Consider the following 23,557-nt stretch of genomic DNA (forward strand, 5'->3'; position numbering starts at 1 on the left):
GCGTCAACTAGCGCGGGAAATTTCCCGCGCAAAACGTTTGCGCGCGTTTTTGCAAATGTTTTAAAAGTGGATAGCGATACCTTAATTTTCATTAGTATATACTGGAATTTAAAATGTTTGCACATTCATTTCCTATTACAAATAGAACGAGATTATCAATGCTAACGTTCTCTCGATCATTACATTGTTGTATCTGCATTTCGCCGATTAACCCGGTGTCTCGTCGCCATTTTGCTGCGACGATGAGCCAGGTCGCACGCATTATCGTGCCGCTCTACCTGACTCTGTAATATTGGCGAAAACTTGGAGTAATATGACTGATAATATGGATATTAATTCGGATGGAAAACTGGAACGTTCATCGTGGACACAAGATATTACACGATCCAAGGATGTTGACTTCGGCACCATTGAAATGGGCAGCCGCGAAATCGCTTTTTTCTCCATTGTGAACGAATCGAAGGTAATTCAATTTTACTTAAGATGTAGCATTTCACAGCCTTTTCATTGCTATTAAAAATATTTTCTTTCCACAGGAACATCGGACTTATAAAATAAGGAGGCGCAAACGAGCACGAGTCCCACGATATGTTTTCATGGTTGCACATAATAAATTCTCGCTCAAACCAAACGAAGAAGCGGACATTGAAGTGGAATTTACACCTCTGAAACCGTTTGAGACCTATGTGGACTATTTATACGTCTACAGCCAGAAGTTGCCAGTCGCCAAAATCCGCCTCCACGGACGCAGCATTGGTGAGAAACTCGTAAAACAAAGCTGTTTTTTCCTCCAAGAATTACGTTCATAATTACACTCACAATTTCAGGACCATTTATCGTCCAATCGACTCGGGATGTTCGGATGCTAGCAATCATGGGCACAGTAACCGAGAGCCAAGTGGAGTTACATAACTGCTCCTCCGCACCAGCCGAAATGTATTTCGACATAGACGATGGCAACTCGATCTTTCGACTTCACCCTGCAAGGAGCATTATTCAAGGGGGTGAAACGATCGTAATCAAAATACAATTTTACCCGCCATTCGAGGGTACGGTTGAAAAAGACGTCTTCTGTTTGGTTAAATACCAGGTAAAATGTAGTGTTGCGAGAATGCAAGTCACGTTGATCATTTTATTTATGCGTGCATAATTTCAATTCCCACAGGATCCCATCGTATTCCACCTCATTGGCGTTTGTGCGGCCTCCGATTATACCAAATGTGCTCCAAATATCATAAGGTGACTTAAACTTCTTGTCGCACAAAAAGTGTCGAAAAATATTACCTGAAATCATACAAAGGCCTAATAATGTATCTTTCCTGAAGGTACCCTGGGTTACCTGATAAATCAAAGAGTAGGACCTCATTGGAAACGTACATCTACCGCGATTGGGAGGAGATAGTGGATGTGAAACCTGACTTCGCAGTTGTCATGCCGCCAGAGGAAAAATGCACCAGTATCCTAGTCACGAACAAAACAGACGACTCCTTCACCCTAATGTGGTCGGAAGGTACCATTATTCAATGTTATTCATGTGATAAAGATGACCATCCTATTTAATACCCATTTTGTGTCACAAGACCACACATTAGATCCCATCTGCTGATGTTTAACACACAGGGACCCCATTGCTTTACATGGGTGATATCCTTTACCATCATTACGATTTACTCTGTAAGTCCTCATCAGATGAATGATGAGGCGATAAAACTATGAACATCCATTGAAAATTTTCCATCGTCAGCAATGCTGTACAATTCAAGTCTTTCTCCATTGTGTAGTGAGCTCATGTCATTTTTCAGTGTCGTAAACCTTTGTATTCCTGAACTAATGAGGTATTCAACATATTTCAGATGCTCGGCGATTATTCAGCATCAGCCCAAGGGCTTGTTACCTATATCCTAAAGAGACCTTCAAATTCAAGGTAATCAAAAATATTGCTGATTATGGAAAGCTGCAAAAAATTACCGCATTCAATAGCTATGAAGAAGTTGGTCCTCAACTGGAACTTGATGGTGATATGGCTGTGTCTGCAACAATCGATGGATGGCTTTTCTGGCATAAGCCAAAACATTCACTTCCATCCTGCTCCGAACCATGGAGGGAATGTCAAATATTTTCAAATTCAGAGTGGTTAGAGTCACTCACACCACTGAACTTTGAAATGACCTTCATAGGTATGGACAAACCCACCCAAATACTGACTCACGTGGCACAAAACATCTACTAGATGTCTACAAAATATCTAGAACGTCCTCGGCTACTATCTTCAAAATCTCAGACTGTAATGTCTTCTAGACAATTTGTAGATATCAGAGTGTGTTTTCTGATATCTACAAGATATCGTGAGAAGATATTTTTTAGAAAATCATATTCAAAAATCTACTCAGTATTCTAGACATGCAATGGATATTAAAAAAAAAAGCTATCCTAACTTTGAATCGCTTCAATAAACATTTGCCTTTGCTTCTTCGGTGCACGTGCGTACAATGACTTTATCTAGCCGTCCAACATTTAATTTTCAAAACCATTCAATTTTCACCTCAAAGCTAGCAGTTATCGGCTAATTTCAGTGGAAATATTCAATATGTGTCTCCACTCCAAGAAGACATTTGTAGATATCTAGTTGATAATTTAAATATTCAAGACATTGAAGATATTTTCTAAAAATATAGTAGATGTTTAAGACATCCAAGACATTGCAGACATACTCAAGGTATCTAGAAGATATTTTGTACTTTCCATTGAATTAATCAATTTTTGATTTCTAAACCTAATTAATGTAGGTAGGTAACACATTAATGACTTCACTTTTACCCCACATTCGATTCAACCTATTTGTTATCACAACACCGTTAGTTTTTGTAGAATCATTACCTCAAAACTCTATTCCCATTCTCATATCACCGTGTGTGTATTTTCAACAGGCCAGTATGTGCACAACAGGAACTGCCTACCACAAATGGAATGTATAGCCGATCCTTCTACATTAGTATTCCCTATCAAGGGCCGCATGCAGGATAATTTTTCCAGCTTATTCATTCAAACCAAGTCATGCCACCTAGTAAACTATGAAATTATTGCTCCAAAAACAGGGTAAGTGAATGAAATGAGTTTTATTTTTGCTTGAACCCAGAGATGATGGTTAAAGTGATGTCTTTTTTCAGGGAGTTCACCGTGAAGCCCAAGCAAGGACTCGTCAACAACCAATTTAGATACATAGGCGTACATCACACACCAAGATTCCTTCATGTGACCTACATGGAACGTTGGAATGTTGCATTAAATGGGATTGTGATTGATAAGGTAACTGCTACTTAATGCACTTTATAAATCACCTATTGCAATGCAGTACTAGCCTTTACCAATGTCATTCCAGACACAAGTGAACCTGATTGCAGTGATTAGCACCATAAATGTATTTTTTGGTGATGTCGGAGACACAATAAATTTTGCTCCTGCCATGGTGGGTTGTATGGAGGCAACTCATTTCACAGTGAGGAACGATTCCCCCTTATGGATCGAGTAAGTACAAAGAAAGTCATTTAGTCAGTGGCTAAAGTGTTTCAGCCATTCCCCTAATAAGTTGTTTACTCAGCATTGGCATCTTTCTTACATCCACTCTTGTGAAATTGGGCGATTTAAAAAAATCTGAGGCTGAAGAATGCACGTTTGAGTTGTCACCTCAGGCATTTCTTCTCTTTCACAGGCTTTCTTGCTCAACAAGTGCACGGCCATCTGTGCTCAATGTGGGCCAGAAAAAATTTATTATAGCTCCGCATGACAATGTCATTCAGAAATGGGAGTACTGCCCCCGGGTCTGTGGTTACAATTATGAGTTAGTAACGATAACTGCAAAAGTAATAAGAAGCCCGGCTCTAAGGAAAATAATGGAAAAAGGGAATGGATATTATGAGGAGGAAAATACTGACTTTTCACCAGCTCACCACTCCATTGATGATGATTTTGAAAGCTATCAGAAAGAGTACACAATATATGCTGAAATCCTCTGCAGGAACACATTCCCACAGGTAAGGAATTTTTTCATACAAATCAGTGAGCAAGTTCCACCTCATTGGTATCACAAAGCACATACATGTGTATGTCTATCCAAATGGATATGTAGCTATATTATGTATAATGAATTAGAATGAGAAATCTAAATTTCAATGCAATGACAGGGAGCTATTCAAAAGAAATCACTTCCCATTGTTCTCAGGTAACTTGAAACGTTTACTCGACTTGAGTGAAATTTTCTCTGGCTATTGAACCCCGATCTCTATCCATTCCACTTCCATTCTTATATTTTCACGAGGGAACTACTGAAAATGCTTAAAAATGTCAAAAATACACTGTGCTCGGTGTCATTTTCTTTTGAATTTTGTGAATATTTCAATCCAGTGAAGATCACTCATCATTTGCCAAAAGTCATGGTTAGGCACTTTTGGGCCCAATAGGTGTCTCATTTTTTTGTTTTTTTACATGGCAGAGAAACTGGGAGTCTTTGAAGAAGGTTGGCTGAAAAAGGTTCGTTGGCAAGAATGGGGGAGGGGTGAAACACGTTTCTATTTTTCTCATGTAACTTGATATTTTACTTCGAAGGATTTATGGTCTTCCTAACAATAAACATGAGCGAGCAATTATCTGGGTTGCCTGAGGCTTGTTGGGGGGGCTACGAAGGGGAGGTAAATGTTAGAGGGGTGGAATGAGGGTGGATAGTTGATTTTGGGAAATGTGGGATGTAGTTGCTATTCAACAGTGCTGAGGTTCTCCCGATGGTAGTTTCATCTCTTGGCGAAATTTGCACTATGTGCCCGTCGTGTTTAGCCTTAACTCATGGTGCTTAGAGTCATGAGCTGAGATGAGCCCCACAGAAGCAGAGTAGAAAAGACCAAGCTGGCTACTGATCATGTTGGATCAATGAGTACATTAGTTCTTCCTATTTACAGTCTTTCACAACGTAGCAGGACCCAGTTGAAATTTTTCGTCAGTTGCAGTGTTTTGGGTAATGCTTAAAACAGCTTGCAAAATACCTCTCCCAAGTTTGCATATTCAATTAACATCCAAAGTACCACGCTGGATGAAGGTCCACCACCATGGTCCACATCCTAAGAAGAAACTTTAAACCTTCTCGCTGTAGGATCTAGCCATGGCTGGTGCACGATGCATATCCTATGGAGTAACTTTGAACTGTCTTACAGCACGATCTGGCTAAGGGTGGTGGCAGATAAATATCCAATGAACATCCAGTGCACTACTTCAGGAGCATGTACTTTGAACTCGGATAGTGTGCCGTTTGTTGATTCTTTCGTCGCTCATGAAGCCTTTGCACTAAATATGCTATGCAAGAGAATATTCTTTGCATATCTTTTGAACTGACTTTTTCCCACTGGGTCAGTCAAAGTAATTTAACATGTGAATCAAACTATAGCACCAAAATATATATGTAACCTTATTTGGATTACAGGAGACAAAATAATGCCCAAGTGCAGTCATGATGTTACCAAAGTTACTGAGAAAGTTATCCATTTCACTATCATTTGAATGCATTAAATGCTTTGTTGGGATGTTTCTACAAAATGCCATAATAAGAGAGATTCTCAAGTCACGTGGTTCACAAATATTGGCACTAACTCCCAGTGTACAATATTACTATCTTTGAGGCCCCAAACCAAGTGGTCTCACAGGACTTGGTCCCAAAATATTCCATAATCGCAGTGGCGGGATTCCTTCCTTAATCTGGCAGCAAATTCCCTCTCTCTCTGTTTGCACACATTTCATGAACTTGTGTCACTTGTCAATCACCGACCTTTTGGGAGAAAAGTATCTACGTAACTTTTCTGTTATTTCCTCCAAACGCAAGTCACTAGGCCTCTTTGGCTCACAAAGATTGCGTAACACTTCATAAGTCTCCTTCCCGATTGAGGAAAGAAGTATCGCCTTCTTCTTTTCCTCATCATCTCCCTCTATATGATATGCACTATGACATACTGCAACAACCTATACATTCATACGACTCCCAACTATCCTCCCCAGCAACAAATCGCTCCATTAAATTAGGCATTCTCGTTGCCAATGTTGTTGTCCCAGGGAAGGATGAAGACAACGACTAGCTCACATGCCCGGTATATACGAGACTGCCGCCTAGGTGGTGTGGTCCGCTTTATTGAGTGACAATTGACTAATGCAGAGCATCTACATCACTCAGTGTTTGAATCATCCAAGGTAGATTCTGGTATGGAAAGAGCCCAAATTACTTAAATATTGGTTGAGTCCTTGATTGCATACCTGAATTTATATCATGTGATTCCAGCTTACATCCCTGAGTTTCTCTTTGGGAATATTACTCCTCAGTGGTTGATATCTAATGTAGTAAAATCTGCTATTCTTTTCCAGATGGAACCATCTTGTATCCTCATTGATGATTTCATAGCGACTCATCCTGCAGTGGGTTCATTCAGGCTGACCAATGACACTGATGCTAGGATACCATATCGTCTGCTCCTTCAGCTTGAATGTAGCACAAACGGGTCCCTTGAAAGCTGCATGGATCACTCCCTCCTCATTGATCAGTCCAACTATGAGATTTCTCCATCTCAGGGAACACTTGAGCCTTATCAGTCAGTAAATTACACTTGTGTGGTATTTAATACAAAAATGTGCCCTGAAACATATAGTTTGATCATGGAGGTAAAGCAAATATTGGATAATGACATGTCCACCAATGAGGAGGAAAGTACTCCACTATCAAAAATATTAGGGACTATCACCTGCAAGGGGGCATGGCCCAAGGTCAAAATAGTGGACATACTGGCTTCAAAAAATGATGAATTCTTCAATCCGTTCCTCTTGTGGAAAAGCTTGGACCTTGACAGGCAAGTGTGAGACTGAGGATCTGATATTGCCTGCATAAAATGCAATAACATGTTTCAATGGATTTGGTGTTTCTTTTGTCTTTCTTCTGTCCAGATTCAATGAGGACCTCCAATCAAATCCAGATGGCAACGTGAAAAACATCAACATGAGGTTCCCTGGACAACCTCTTGGCTCACCTCCCATTTACTACAGGATGAAGTTGCAAAATTTATCACATTTACCCATTTCATGGGATGTGCAAATTCAGCATGGAGACATAGAGATGCCACCTTCATTGAAAGTTGCACCGGAAATCAGTGGTGAGCCATGATGTTACAGCCACATAAAATGTAATTAGTATGACTCAGAATAAGTCCATGGGTTTTTTATTCAGTTGATTTTTCAACTAGGTACACTTCTCAGGAATTCTTCTCGGGATGCACACCAGGTTAATTCAGTTGATTGGCCGACGTTTAGACCCCGAGAAAGATTCCTGGATACTATTCACCAGGAAGAATTAAAATCATTTATTTGGTACACTACTGTGTACTTCATGATACGGTCAGTTTGGACCATGCCAGTTGATCTCCCTATTCCAGCATTATGTGAAGTGGCATTTCCTCTTTCTCTTGAGTTCTGTAGCGTGCAGTCCATTGGAGAATGTTAACAACCCATTTCAGACACAAAAAAGAAGGTGAACCCTATTTTAGGAGAGGTTTACAAACTGCTCCACCCAGTCAATTTGATAACTTAATGCTGATTTCAACCTGCATCCACATTTCAATATGTACTTTGTTGCAATATGAATGTGTAAGTACTACCCTCATAATACATATATTTATGATTTAGTTACATTAAAAATGTAACCTCCCAGGATATGATGCTCTCAAAGGTTACCATTGTGTCCCTATTTCTTTCTGTTGCTCTTGTTTTGATGGCTACTTCTGCCATTATCATTTGGGCTGATGATAACCGCTTCCCTCAGATGATGATGGATGATTTCACTGATTTCCATGGGGCAATTTACCATAAAAAGTTTTGGAAATGAGTTTTGCAATACGTGTTGTCGCCCTTATTTGTTGTTGTCATTTTACATTATTCACATCACATTTCACATGTGCACTGAGAAATTGGTATAGAAAACTTCTGCAATTAAATGGTCACAAACTCTTCCACCATTTCCACTGAACAACTGCTTAGAAACAAGCTTACTGTGATTTCTTGACCTAGTTCGGAATGTACATAAAACACCATCACACTATCAAACTGGCTGAAGTGTCTGCAGCGTGGAATTCTTTCTTAGTTACTGTATTTTTCCTATTTGATAGTTAAAAATATAAGCTGTTGATTAAATCATACATGCTAACTTCTACGTAAAGCTCTCTGTAATTGGTTGAGAAATAAGCTTTGGATGTATGGTATGGATGATGTAAATAATAAGTTCATTCCATATCTCTGGAAGGATTTTTAGTCCAGCACTCAAGTAAGACTCAAACTGTCAGCAACAACCTATGCTTTGAAGACCAAAAATTACTTATCAGAATGATTATGTGCATGAGATTTTTAAATTCCTTTAAAATGACTCAACAAGTGCTATAGGTGCCAAAATAAAGTTTTACGTGAGGTACATAACTGGACATTATGGGCCAAAGAAAAGCGTTGCATCATTATATGAAAGAAGTTTCTGCAAGTGACACTGCTCTTGCACCTTGTCTTAGTTTGGAGAATTAATAACTCTCATTGCTCTCTCAAAAGTAGCAAACAAGGAGATGTGGGGCACAAATGCCAAAAATCATCCAGAGGCCATAGCTATTTATAAAGGGAACAAGAGCAAAGTTGAGAGGAGTACCACGTATACAAACAGAGTGTTCATGGAAAAACAAGAATTCTACAGATCATTTAGTCATTTCATGTGTGAAAAACCTCATATCATCACCTTCAATGCTCGAGTAATGAATAGTGAGGTCAGAGGGAATAAAATGTTGGCATGAATTAAGGTGTTTTAATAATAATAATAAAAAATTTTATGGTCACATCCTCAAGTCATCGTATCAAATTAGCAGTGGAAAAAGCTAATGAAGAAGTTAATTTGAATAATAATCGAACACTATGCATGCTATACCCTTATTACATAGATGCAACATCTTTGCATTTTATAAACTCTGAAAGATTATAAAAGGGATGTATAACCAACCACAAATAAATTTTATTCTTTTACACATTCAGTGGCATGCACTCCTTTGCGTGTGAAGGAAGTGTGTTAAATACTTAGATACCCACAGTCTCATGACTATTAAGTGATTTTGACAATCTCTGATATGGTAGATGAATATGTTGTTAACTCCTTGTATTATGGCTATGAATGCAGTTTCTAAATGTAAGGGAATTCAAATGGAAATAGGTACAAGGTATGAGTTCAACTTTCAAATCATTGCTCAAAAATCCTAAGAACGGTTTGACACAGCTCTCCACTCAATTTTCCTATCAGCTAATCTTTTCACAGCTACGCATTTTTTCTCTTTCACATCTTTTTTTACTTGTTCCATATGCATATTTTTCTCCAGTTCTACCAAATGATAAATGATAATTCCAAATGATGGTGTCTCAGCGCCTGGCCCAAAATATCTGTGGCGCAGTGGTATGGCCAGGGGGAGGGACCAGGGAGTCCGAACGCCCCCCATGGTCCCCCCTGGTTTCGGACCCCCCAAAATAAAATTCCTGGCTACGTCACTGCTGTGGACACCCACGACTCACATGTTTTCAGTGACAAACTCTGGTGGCTATCTACGTTTGGCAATGCTATGCTTGCTCCTGCTCTCTCTCTCTCTCTCTCGGTACCACCCCTCCCCCATCAGCAAAGCCCTCTGAGAGAGTCCGGGGTCTCGTGAAAGCTCACCCATGAACATGATGTGAACAGATTATAATTAAATTAACACAGAGCATAAAATGCATGTTCATGCGTGGAAATTGCCAAAAATTGATTGCACTGCAGTCTGAAAAATGGCAAAGCTCAATAATCATTTTCAAAGGAAAAAATTATTTCAAATTGAAAATCAATGATTTAAATGAAGCAAAGAGCAATGTTTATCCATATCATCAATGGGTGTTATCAAAAACTAAAAAAAGGAAAATAATTATTGTGTACTTCTAGCACAATTCTTCTCATCTGTTATCTATCATTTTACCTGTTGAAATCTACCCAGTGTGCTATACGAAATACCATGCCGGACTTATAAGTCTGTTGCTGTACTAAATGTGATTCCAAATTGTTTGCGCAAAGACAAAGGAAAGTTAGGCGGACAAGCTGAAACTCAAAGAGGCTTAGGAATCCTGCATGCCCAACAGTCCCATGGAGTGTGCAAGTGACAATGTCATCGCTCTTGTAAATTTGGTGGACTTTGGATAGTTATGTGGTAATATTCTGTGTGTCATTTATCGGTTTAATCCTAATTTTGATGTTATTGATGTATTAAAAACTTGCAGGCTCATCGGCACCCATAAATATTGTTGCATCACTCCCTGAAAACATTTGGAGAACTTTGCATTCGTGACACCTCACATTCTGCACACAAACCTCGATGTTGCAAAATGTGGTATCTTAGGTAATCCTCTGCCATTTCATGCTCATATCATGGCACAGCAATGGTGCCGTAGCCAAAAGTAGTTAATTGAAGGGTTCACATGGGAAAGGTCACAAAAAATCCAAATTTCGTTTGTTCATGGAGAAGGTAGTACATGCTCAAGGTGCACATGCCAATGACATGGATAAGGTAGAAAGTCAACTGATACATTAAATCAGTTTGCTACGATTGACGAAATTTGTACAATAATATAAGCTTCACATTGTTGGCAAACCTCTTTCCTTCGTCTTATGTAAAATTCACATTTGGTGACTTACTTACATTTCCCATTTCAACGCTTCAATTATGCATATCACAGGGCACATTTAGTTTTGCTTGGACAACACTGGTGCACTCAATATTCAACTGTTTGCATTAGCAGCAGGTACCTGGTATGCCAAGGCCATTCCCTCCTTTATTGAATTTGCTTGTGACCTATTATAATATGCTCTATTTTCAGATGAATCCTCTAGATCCAATGATGGTCTTAAGCATCTAATTGCTCTTATTCAGCACCAACAAAATGAAGCTCTGAACTTGAATGATAGCTCATTTCTAAGAACTATTCAATGTTGCCCGAGAAGAGAACAGAAAACATTAGACTCCCCTGCACATGGAACACCATCTTCATCTGAGGAATGCCCTTTGCTATCCGTGATACGAATTCTGCCTGAGAAAGGAACCATAATGGTAAGCAAATTTTAGTTGTCCCATCAACATCCTGTAGCAGTGAATATCTCATCACAAGGTTTCAACGGAAAAAACCCAAGTGACAGAAGATGAAAAAAGTTTAGTTTTTCATGTTTTTACATTCCCAGTGCTATTGTAGGAGTATTGTGGCTGTTCAACAGCATATGACAGATTATCTCAGAGGCGTCAAATTTTAAGGCCTTCAGAACACCTGGGATATGAGCAACATGCACGAAATGCTGAAAATGGAATTTTCTGAGATTTGAATGGCTTCATGCAGGATCAAAAATTGTAATCGTCAGGGTGAATGAGACAGCTTGACACTACACTGAGACAGCTATCCGACAATTCGACTTTTCTTGGTCTCCATATGCATTCGTTTCTGCCCCTGATTCTCCAAAAATCTTACACTTTAGATCTCTGGCAGTACTGGCCAATATTGTAGGCATACTTTCAGCATCACTTTTTAAAAGAACCATACTTCTCTGCTTGGTGTCCACATGTGATAAATCTCTTCCTTTCATTACGAATGATTGGTATTTACATACAATGTGCGCATATCTATCTCTCTTCACTGGTTAAGTTGAGGCTTCTGCGTTCACCATTTACTATTTTATGAAGCAAGTACATACATATTTCAATTCTCTCAGCCCACAAAAAGGTGTGCATTGCCGGTAAAGCTGATTTACTTTTGTGATAAACATGATTGGTTTGTTCCGTAATTTGGTCATGCCAACATTGTGGGTAACATGCCCGTTGCCGCAGTCAATTTCAAATGACTTTTCCCCTGCCGTTGTCCACAGCTCGGTGCCATTCTCTCAACTTACAATAGCTATGTCAAACGAGTCGAAACTACTTTTGGCTTCCTAATTTAGTAAGTAAATACATAACAAAAGGCCTTCTACCAATCGCATTTCATGTGCCTACATTACGCATAAGTCATCCAGCGTACGATACGTAACAAAGTATTTCTAAGATGGCTGATCGACTCGACAGTTCTTCCGACACTATTTCGAACTCCTACTCGGTGAGCGCTTGATCACACCCAGGAGGACGCTCACAAATATGGCGGCTGCTCACTAGAGATCGGGTGGTGAGTGGTCACATTCAGGAGGAGAGCGGTGGTTCGCTCACCAACCGCTCAGTGACGGAGCTCCCCCTGAATACACCCTATGTCAAACGAATCGAATCGCACCGTTGACGGCACGGCACCCATCGGCGATGCCGGCGGAAAATTGTTTGGTCTGAAAGTGGTCTTACGAATGAATCATGTACATTTAGTGTAATTCTTCGACATACGACATAAATTTATTTTTGCTTGTAGGGAGGGGACAGTTGCCCCTCCCCCCCCAACTGGGTATGCCCACAGACCACTACTGTTTTCCGCAAACACCTGTCCTCCTTCTACCACAAAAGGCAATACAATGCAAAAGGCAAACTAGGCAATACTTCTACCACAAAAGAATAAATAGGGTGAAAATGTTGAATTTATAGAATCAAAACCTGGGGATAGAACCAGAGGCTACCCGATGTAATGCGACATATTGGTCCATCTTTAGCATTCTTTAACAACGTGGTATTTAAACTTTTCTACTTGGCGAATAAAATGATGGAGACAATCTTAACTTTTTTTACGAAGCTTTCTTGCTAATTTTCATCTATATTGAAATTATTTTCATTCACTCCGTGTGGTTGTTCATTTAAAATTGCCATTAATTAGATAATAAGAGTTCGTCCTTGGAACCGAGTAACGAGAAGGTAGAACTGATTGGGGAGATCCGGACTGGCATCGGGAACCAAAAAAATTTAATAACCGACTCATCCTTAGTTTCCAGCATGGTATTTGTTATTGATGACTTATAGCTTTGCAAACATGTGATTGCTGAAAAATGCGTCAGAGTATCCAAGAGACATGAGTTTCATGTCAATGATTAAATTATGTATTTGAATTTCATACAAATTACATAAGAGGTACAAGTACATTTGTTCTAGTAATATGATAACCTGAACAAAGAATCACATATTCCATGAAAATGTTAGCGTTCAATTAATGTTTAACATTTTGTGAAAATATATTACATTGCACATTGTAACCACTACATTTGAAGTAATAAAATGCTTCTTTGATCCTTTTCAGCCTGCCAAATCAGAAATTATTTCTGTTGAAGTACATCATGAGCTGGAAGGGAACTTTAGCTTCCAGTTCTTAATAAATTTTGCAATGTCACAAGAGGACATAACTGTTCACCAAAAACAAGACATACTGTCAAATATCCAATTTGAATCAGAGCAACCAGCTTTGATGTCAACAGGCCCACAATATAACATGTCCTCTGATGAATTTGAAACCCGCAACCAAGCAGAAGACTGCAGAACTTTGTACAAAGGCACAGATCCACTTCACCACCAACAAGAAGACGCCATGGTCTTCCATTGTGCTACAAATGAGGCATGTGCTTCAAAGAATTCATTTGGGAGGGGTGAGAGCTCTAATGACGAAACTTGCAGAGAAACAAGTGAAATACTTCTGCATACTCTCTGGGGACCTGAGTTTATTTTGGACTCCACCTCAGGAGATGAGTCAACTTCGTCATTGAGTGAAGATGGTAGAGGTAACTTCATCAAAGCCTCAAAGCCAAGTATTCCTTCTTGGCCTTCAAGAAAAAATATACTGAGCCAATTTGCCCCAAAATTCATCACGAGCGCATTGCACTCTTATCATAGCACTTCCGATAGCAGTGAAGACGATGCAAAGCATCCTGCAAACCCCTCAATCTCAAAGCATCCTCACAAGCCAATTAATGCTCAGGGTAATGAGTTGAGGCTCGACTCAAGGGAGATCAAGGCTCAAGGGGTGATGAATATTGTGCACTCAGCAATTTTGCATTCGTCATCGGAAGAGGAGATACCAAAATCAAAGTCTCTTCCTCCCACAAGTTCAAGGGGGGCAAGTGGGCTGCCCTTAGCAGACAAAATATACAAGAAGAGGCGGCATTCTGCCCCAGAGCCAGAAATACATCAATGGGACATCCAAACGCCTCAAATTATACACAGCCTCTCCGTTGGGAACATGAGAGTTCCAAGGAAGTCATCAACTAAGAAAAGCTCATCTAATTCTGATTCTGGCTCAGACACTGCGAATTATCAGTCATGCTACTCCAAGCAAGAGCCAAAGAGAAAACCAAAAACAGAAATAGATCCACCTCTGATTAACTCCTTTAAACTCCAGCTCACCGTCTGTGCATATGATAAAGAGCAGGAGAACTTTGGTGTTTATCCTATCCTTGACTGAAAAGTCATCGTGCAACCAGGTACTTTGGATGTTATTTTGAAATGCATTTCATTTTTATGGATTTATACATATTTGGCTCGAATCCAATCATTGACATTGGAAAATCAATGGTTCTGAATAGTAAATTTGAAATATTTTTCAGGTCACATGGATTTACAACCCACATGATGACCAGACGTCTCTAATAATCACCGGAATTGAAGACAACATTGAGAAAGACCTGAAAAGGATCTTCAAGTGTATAAACCCAATTGGACTCATTTTCCCAAAATCAATTTACCTTGTCATCATTCAATTCCAGCCAAAAAATGCTGAGCCATATGAGGTAAGAATAGATTTGCCATCAACAGCTGTGGTAGTTCGTCAAGTGAAGTCAGTCAAGTGCCACTTCACCATGTTTTGGGATAAAATACGAGCGTCAATTATCTCATGATATGGAATATTCTTGAATTCATATTAAGCTTGTGACACATTATGTTCATGCAGTTATGCAGATACTGGTGGTGCAAAGCTCCCTTGGGATGCTGATGTGTCGAATATCGAATGAGTGAAACTAAAGAGTCAAGAAAAAACAGCACGAAGTCAACTAAGAAAAAGGGAAGGTCGGCAGCCTCCAAAATTCAAGACGAAGAAGAATTGAAAAGAATCAGTTTAATGAATGGACAAGTGAAACAAGAAAAATCTCCTTCCAAGAATTTGAAGGAAAAGCGCAAAAGGCAAGGCTACAAGTCACCAAGTAAACCAAAACATTGCATACCCCTAGGAAATGACAGTGAATCATATGAAAGTGAAACTGAAATATATGGAAAGGTGTCAGGTCCTATGGTACTTACAGATTCCATTTTGGAAACCATATGGGCGAAATATGAAAAGAGCTCAGAGTTTCCACTAGACAGTCTAAGGCAGTCTAATCAGACTAGCACAGCAGAATCTGATGAGGATTCCTATAAAGAGGACAAAAATGAACAAATGATTTTTGATGGAATGGTGATGAGAGGTTCTTTCTGCCCAGACATGAAAACAGCAAGCAAATTCAATTTGTGCCAACTCACTGAATTTCAGAGCTCAAAGGTTAAGGATAACACCACTGTTACCCCAAAAAAAACAAAGGGTGATGGAGCATATTATAGATGACCTAGCAAAGGAAAATGAACAAGAAGGTCCCCAGTGTGCGTCAGGCATAGTAATTCAGAGACGTAGTTTGCTTGCCCAGTTCCCCTCTGTTGGACAAAATAGGGAGAGCAATCCAAACCCTAGGAACACTCAGCTGATGGGAAATAAGGAGACCATCCACCTGTGATTAACTCCTTTAAACTCCAGCTAACCGTCTGTGCATATGATAAAGAGCAGGAGAACTTTGGTGTTCATCCTACAGTGTATGCCAATAGGATAACCCTGGCAGATGTGTCCGTAGCTGAGAAGTATTCATGCAACCAGGTACTTTGGATGTTATTTTGAAATTCGTTTCATTTTATGGATACATACATATTCAGTTATTTTAAAAACCTTGATTTAGCAGATTGAATGCCAAAGATAAGAAGGATCTCAGGATCTCATTCAAAATTATTTAACTACTCCTCTATTGGACTTCTATGTCTAACAGTATTTTCAACAGTGGGCATATAAATGTAGACCTGGTGCTTTCCCAGAGTGCTGAACGGATGTATTCTTTTGGGATTTCATTCTGGTGAGTTAGTTCACCATTGTTTCAGAAAACCACCGAGCCCTTTGGATTAGTATCACATTAAGTTCCTACACAAAATGACCCATTGGCAAATTAAATTTCAATCCATAAATCAAAATCATAGCCTCTTGTCTCATTTACTAGATCTGACTTACCCTCCGTGACAATTGTTTTAATAGCCTTGGTACATTAGCGGGGCAAAGGAAGTGGATTTAGTCTTTTCATATAATGATAGAATGAAAAAGATTTAAGTGAAAGTAGCTATATCAGGTACAGACTTGAATTTAACGTTTGTGTCCAAAGGTTAAAATGTAACAATTGGACGAGCTGCCCCTAAAGAGCTTCACATTTTTGCTTTGATTTGACCACATGAAAATCAAACTACGTTTTTCCACATAACAACTTTTATGTGGAAAAACATAGTTTAATTTTCGTCCGATATGAATAAAGTCCATAGAGTAACACCTCAAAGCATCAACTTTACTTAGCTTATGATTCAAATTATTTTGTTATTGTCTTACCCAATATTTGTAGCTCAATTTTCCATGAATGCAAAGTAAAACCTTTTACCGTAGAATATGGATATTACAATGCATTTACCCTAATTTTCATCATCACTAGTCAACAATCCAAAGATTGGTTTGACGCAGCTCTCCACTCCATTCTCCTATAAGCTAATCCTTTCAAACCTACGTATTTCTTCTCCTTCACATCCCTCTTTATCTGTTCCATGTATTTTGCTCAAGGTCTTCCTTTTCCATTCTTGCCGTCCAATTTTCCCTCAACAACTGTCTTCATCAGGCCATATCTGTCCTCATGTGGCCTATATGGCTGTTCCACCTTCTTATCAAGGGTTTCATGAGGCTTCTCCCCTCTCCTACTTTTCTTAGAACTTCTTCCTGGGATATCAATCATGGCCGGAACCAGGAGTTTGGTCAGGGGGAGGTCAAAGATCAGTGTTCTGCCCCTGCCCTAATCCCTCTTCTCTCCCCCTTCCCCACCTCTAAAATATAATGCATACATCCGTAGGCTACTTTTTTATGTGGTAGTTGAAATTACACTATCCATGTTTGCCATTGAGAAGTTTTGTTAATACTACTGTTTTTATTAATTTAAAAATTAATAATAACTATTAAAAATTTCATTAGAAAAATTAAATAACTTTTAAAATAAATTTTTCAAATTTTGCCACCCCCTGAAATTCGCCTGGGGCTCTGCCCTGCCTAGAAGGCATGTCCCACCTGATGTCAATGAAGATGGAGTTACTCACCAGATGGGAGACAAGCAAAAATTTCACTCAGCAGAACAGAAAGATTTGTGAAGGCTTTGTCCTTTCAAAAAGTCATTACAATTTGTATAAACTTCGGAAGACAATTGATGTCATTTTATGAATAAAATACCATTTTATTACAGAGGCTATATGGTGGTATTACAACGTTGTACTATATGTAATACCATGTGTGAAATCATGGTATTCCAGTAACTGTTCTGACTTGGAAGACAGATCAATTTTATAAGAAGCAAAGAAGAAAATCCTTCAATAAGAGCACTTACGTCACATTTGTTTTCCTACAGGGCACCCTGAAAATTAAATATGGCTCAAAGGATATCAATGTACAAGTGGAGGGACGAGGGGTGCATGAAAGGAAACAATACTGTCACATTAGTCAAGTGGACATACCCAGTTTGTCCTTAGCTTCAAAGCCAGAGTTTCCTTTCTGGTTATCTGATGAGAGAATTGTAGTGACTCCACTGATACCAAGGACATCAAAGGTGTGCACTCTGGTTCACTGTTAACTCCTCCAAGGATTTCTCTTGAGTGTGATTTACAATAAACAGATTTCTTTTCCCCATTATCATAAAATGACGCTCATTTTTCAGGCCTCAAGACTGATCTTTATAGTAAACAAGAGTGATGTACCTATTACCTTCAAGTGGAATTCTTTGACTTGTCCATCCACTTTAGACGTGATGGTGGATGTCAGTATAACACCAGACACAGGCTCTGTATCCCCACAACAGGTTTTGCCACTTCTCCTCTCTATATCCAAGAGCAAACTTTGCCCAAGCTCCACAACATCCCAGGGAATTAAGCATACTCCAAGACATGTGGAACATTTGCTCACTTACTCAAACCAAGGTAGGTCAACACTCTTTTAAAATGCGTTAACATAGCACTCCTTTAACCTCTCAAGCGTGTGCGACCCAGCATATGCATCCTGACTACTCTGTTCCTATAGTGTGCTTTAATCGTAGTTATTTAAATCGCACAGGGTGCTTGGATTAGGAGGCACTGCAGATTTTGTGCAGACATTAAGTAAAATATTTTTAGCATCGTAATCGCTCTCCGGAAAAAATTCCAAAACAGTATGTTCCATAAAGCATTGTGTGAACTTGATAATTATTAATATGCACTTAAAAGTTTCAGAGTCATTTACTTATGCCTGCTCCCTTCAGGTTAGATTAGGAGTTGACATGTCTGTGGTGTCGCTCTATACAGGTTCCTGGGCAGTTGAAACATCTGTATCATTTCTCTCTCCATTTTTTCTCATTCACTACACACTCTCTCCTTTCATCCGTAAATTTTTCAGTTTGTGGGTTTTATGGAACAACATGCCATCTCATTGATGGAGCACATTCCGAATCGCATTCCGAGAGCCGTCCTTTACGTTATAAAAACTCTCCTGCTTTGATTGTTTTCACTAAGATTCACATATTCACCAATTAGCAAAATTTTAAAGTCTTAAGGATCTTTTTTACTCCTTCCTTCCCCTTTCTATAAAGTAAAATTATAATGAAAGTTGGTGAGCAACGAGAACCTTTCCCCGCACATAACATTGAGAAAAATGGAGTTTCTAATAAGTTTTCAACTAAAATACATTTCAAGCTTATATTTAAATTATCCATATCAATAGGAGCAGAGCTAGAGATAGGAATACCGAATGAAACATTCAGATGCCTTTGGTGTGCCGCATTCGCTTGAGGCATATCATTCAGAGGACGCAGATGGTGCGTCGCACACACAGAGAGAAGGACCACGGGCATTTAAAGTCACGCTTGAGGGTTTAATCTGTGAAATAAACTCTGAGGTCCTTAATGGAAATTACTCTCTATTCACCTATGCAAAAAAGGCATACATATATTCTTACGTCAAAATGCTATTTATATTGGTGGGACTGAAGGAACTGTTTTCATTGAAAATGTTAACGAATTCTATAGCTTATTTACATAAAATATTACAATTTTCTGGCAACAGTGTTGTCCACTTCAATATGCTCCTTTTTCTGTTGATATGCTCTGCCTGTAGGACCTCCTCATGCTAAGGAGTACATTATGATATGGTGTTACAAAATATGGTGTTAATTCTTTAGTGTATTAGACCTCATATGTATTTGATAATTTAGGTTCCCATACCACTTGGTATTCACATAGAGAGCTGAGAAATTCATTCTGACAGAATCAGCTGCTATGTATCTATCGTACAACTCTGTCTCCCAATTTTGAAGACTATTTTTGTCTTAAATATCACTCACTTGATATTACCATTAAGTACACCAAATTGAGCTAATTTTTTATGCAATTACTGATGGCATGTATAGTTTTAGATTTAAGTACATTATACTCTTGATTGTCCACTTTAAAACATTGTTGAAGACTTTAAATGCCATTTAGACCATCTTCTTTCCATTGAGCTCATTATCCTGATCTAACTAATGGTGACTTTACTGATATTGCTTGCCATGGCATGTAATTTAACATTAATTTTGGGTAGCTAGCACTCGGATCAGCCGGGATTCTCTAGAAAATGGAATGCAAGGGGGCACACTGTTGCACAGTCAAGAAGTTTGTCTCAGAGGTATGCCAAAAATATTCTACTCCAAGCATTCAGGTGCGGGAGTATAAACTTCCGGTGAATGTGTTTAAAAATGTTCCCATTGAAATATCCATCTTTACAGGGCCTACTAATGATGATAGTTCAGACCTTCTGGTCGACTGCTATTTGTTAAACTGCGATGTAATGTACTCACCTGTATGCATGACAGGAGACCAAAGAGAGGAGAGCAATGACACAGAGAATTTTGAGGTGAGTTCACTTGTTGCTTAATATATTTTCCAACAAATGCAGCTATGTAAAGCACAGATGGAATTGGGATTGAAGAGTGTCAGATAATAACTATTAGAGAGCATAATTAATTAAATTTATTTCAGGAGAAAAGACAATTGTACCACAAACCCCTGGCTTTTACGTTTGGATTGTGTTCAGAGAGACTGGCTTTATTTAATAAAGAAGCACCTACACACATGTGTACAGGTGAATTACAGCCCAGCAGGTTTGGGAGGAATGCAAACCTTAGGCGTGACTACACATTACAGGACCGACGTTTTTTTAATGCAAACTCCACATCTATTAGAAGATGCATCGGAGATGTTTTTGAAGGCCTCCAATGGTATGTTATACGATCTATTGAAACCCCTTTCACACATTTTTCTCTGAATGACTAATGTTTTAATACATTCTCGTTAATAGCTCACCTAGGATCAAAATTCTTTTTAGTTCATGTTCATTGCCATGGGATATTTTTCCCTGGACCAGGAATCAAAACATGGGCCTTGTCCTTCCGAGACATTGCTCTGACCACTGCTATTTTCATGTTCCTTTATCTGCTTGGCAATTTGAATTTATATCAAAACTCTTTTGCTAGCTGATAATGTTTAATTCTGCAGAATTCATAGCCCTTTCAGATCTTTCTTTGATGAAACTGTGAAAACCTGAAAATTGCCATTACTTCTACCCCTCTTTATATTTCTATTTTAGGAAGCTACTAAATGGCTCATGGTTTTTAAAAACTTGTGAAAAAATCTCCGAAGAAGGCAAATCTGAAAGCAAAATAGATGACCATTGCAGCTGTGAAAGCATTGCAAATTCGGAGGATTATGAGCCTCCGGGAGAAGATGAGGTAAACAGAACACCAAAAAATGCCTTTAAGTCACAACATAGACTACGGTATGAACCTCCCTACTACAAGCAAATTTCCACTGCTGAACAACCAGGGGCAGAAAAAATGAAATTTCCCGATGAAGACCAAGAGACTCCAATTGCTTTTGTACCTGCAGAACTAGTGGCACAAGTCTGCGAAGAATACTTTGAAAGATATATAGTTTCATTTGCAAAGGAAGTGTTTGAACCATCTTAACTTTCTCCATGATATATCAATGTAAAAAGTGGACAGTTACTGATGACATTGACACGTAGAGTAGTCATGAAAGGCAAACTTCATTCTTAGGTTCACAAACCATTCTATGCCATATTTTGATAAATGTTATGGTAGGATTAGTCACAATGCAGTTTATTAGAAGTTAATTGATGAATTATTTGTGAGTAAGCTATTTAATAGCAAATATTGAAAAATTCTCTGGTGTTAATATTTCTCATGATCCAATTTTCAAGAAGTTAATAGATGAATCCTTTCTAAGGTACTTCAAGCAACATTTGATCAATTCTCTGTTTTTTTTCTAATTTGTTTCGATGCAATGTTTCTGGAAGTAGTTGATGACAACATTTTCAAAATTACCTCTTCCATGCATGATACATTTCTATACAATCTCAAGGAGCGCATATTTCCTGATGCATTTGGTTTGCCCGACAAGTTACATGGTTTGATTTTTTTCAGGATTTCCAGACAATTAGTAACACCTCTTTTATGTTTCTTTAAAGGTTAATGTGGACTTAAATAATTCTTCTCTTTAAAAAATTTGGATTTGTGAGATGTGTTGATTAGCTTTAATCCTTAATAAATTTTTCTGAACATTAATTTTTTTTCTATTACCCTCATGTTTGGCTCCCTCATATCAGTGAATATGTACTTGGCACCTATTCATCACATTCAAGGTGGAGCAAAGGAAATGCGTTAATGATAATTCCCGAATCTGCTAAAATATTTTCATGATTCAGTAGGCAAGTGTCTAAATACATATAACATTTATCAAGAAGATAGGAGTTAACTTGTTTTTTGAACACCAAAAATATTTTTTCCTTTTTAATATTTAGTGGCAAATTATTATACAACTTTACACACATTGCATGGGGCCCTTTCAAAGTTGCACTTAGGGTTGACATTAAAACATGCACATCATCACAACTTCTTGTCTTATACGAATGATAAAATTTATTTGTTTTAAAATCAGTGCGGTGTTTCGTAATATACAGCACAGCATTATAAATATACACAGATTGAAAAGTTAGAATTCCCAGTCTCTGAAAAAGAGGTTTCCGATAAGACTCATTACACATGGACCTAATTAACTTTTTTTGAATTAAGAATATACTCTTTGCTCTAGAGGAATTTTCCCAGAGTATGACACCATAAGAGATCTGGGAATAGAAGATACTGTAATACAGAGTTCTGAGCACATTTAGGCAGACAGTATGCTTCAAAACAGATACAAGATAAAACACTGAGTTCAACTTTTTGGACAATTTTGTGACATGTGTATCCCACTTCAGATGCTGATCCGCATGAGTTAATAGGAATTTTAACTCTTCCACCACATTGAAGCCATTATTTATAAAAAGCTGGGAGTGGTTCACATGTCTGTTGCTCTCAGCTGAAAACATTACAGCTTGCGTTTTTTGACAGGTTATCACTAGATCATTGCCACTGCACCAATTTAACATTTTTTGAAGTACCTACCTGTTCACTAGAAACAATTAAATCATTCACAGTTTTACCAAGAGTTACTACGCTTACATCATAGGCAAAAATCACACAATTTTTTTCAACAGTTGATACAAGGTTCAAAGGTGTGGTCATTAATAAAAATTAGAAACAGAATAGAGCCTAAGACAGATCCTTGAGGCACACCTTTTATGACTTCCTTTGAGGAAGATAGATATGCATCTCCGTCTCGCTTAAAGGCCACCTTCTGATATCGCCCTGCTAAATATGATCTCAGCCAGTTTAATGCAACTCCTCATATACCAAACAGTTGACATTTAGAGAGTAGTATTTCATGATTTATCATGTCAAATGCTTTACTAAGGTCTCAATAGATACCCATAACTTTACATTTCTCGTATATATGGTGTATAATGTGGTCAACTGAATTGAATAACGCCTGTTCAGTTGACCTTCCCTTCCTGTAGCCAAATTGATTGGCTGATAGTAGGTTATTTTTTTTCCAGGTATTCAACAAGCCTTCTACAGAAAAAATATTCTAATAATTTTCCGAATTGAGGGATAATAGAAATAGGCCTATAGTTACGTAGTTCAATTCTATCTCCTTTGTTTTTGTACACTGGAACAACCTTGGTGACCTTAAGAGTATCAGGATAAACACCTTCGGCTATGGACTGATTAATCAGATTTAACAAAGGATTAATAATTATGTCTCCACTCTGATAGATTTCTTGCCCAT

The 23,557-nt window shown here is 38.4% G+C and overlaps 2 protein-coding genes across 2 annotated transcripts; both read left to right on the top strand.

The window, feature by feature from the left end:
- Positions 1-220: 220 nt before the first annotated feature.
- On the top strand, positions 221-14,752 carry LOC124171376. The gene is made up of 15 exons (XM_046550549.1): positions 221-463; positions 537-756; positions 828-1,090; positions 1,166-1,239; positions 1,326-1,510; positions 1,854-2,177; positions 2,928-3,096; positions 3,168-3,306; positions 3,380-3,525; positions 3,710-4,031; positions 6,397-6,875; positions 6,970-7,175; positions 10,936-11,165; positions 13,303-14,476; positions 14,600-14,752. The coding sequence occupies exons 1-14, from the start codon at positions 314-316 to the stop codon at positions 14,455-14,457; spliced, it is 4,062 nt and encodes a 1,353-aa protein (XP_046406505.1). The 5' UTR covers positions 221-313; the 3' UTR covers positions 14,458-14,476; positions 14,600-14,752.
- Positions 14,753-15,756: 1,004 nt separating this feature from the next.
- LOC124171377 lies at positions 15,757-21,954 on the top strand. The gene is made up of 6 exons (XM_046550550.1): positions 15,757-15,894; positions 17,717-17,914; positions 18,023-18,281; positions 20,098-20,225; positions 20,351-20,589; positions 20,958-21,954. Exons 3-6 carry the CDS (start codon positions 18,113-18,115, stop codon positions 21,334-21,336), a joined length of 915 nt encoding a protein of 304 aa, XP_046406506.1. The 5' UTR covers positions 15,757-15,894; positions 17,717-17,914; positions 18,023-18,112; the 3' UTR covers positions 21,337-21,954.
- Positions 21,955-23,557: the final 1,603 nt, after the last annotated feature.

The sequence above is a fragment of the Ischnura elegans genome, chromosome X (assembly GCF_921293095.1).
Source record: "Ischnura elegans chromosome X, ioIscEleg1.1, whole genome shotgun sequence".
NCBI classification, from domain to species: Eukaryota; Metazoa; Arthropoda; class Insecta; order Odonata; family Coenagrionidae; genus Ischnura; species Ischnura elegans.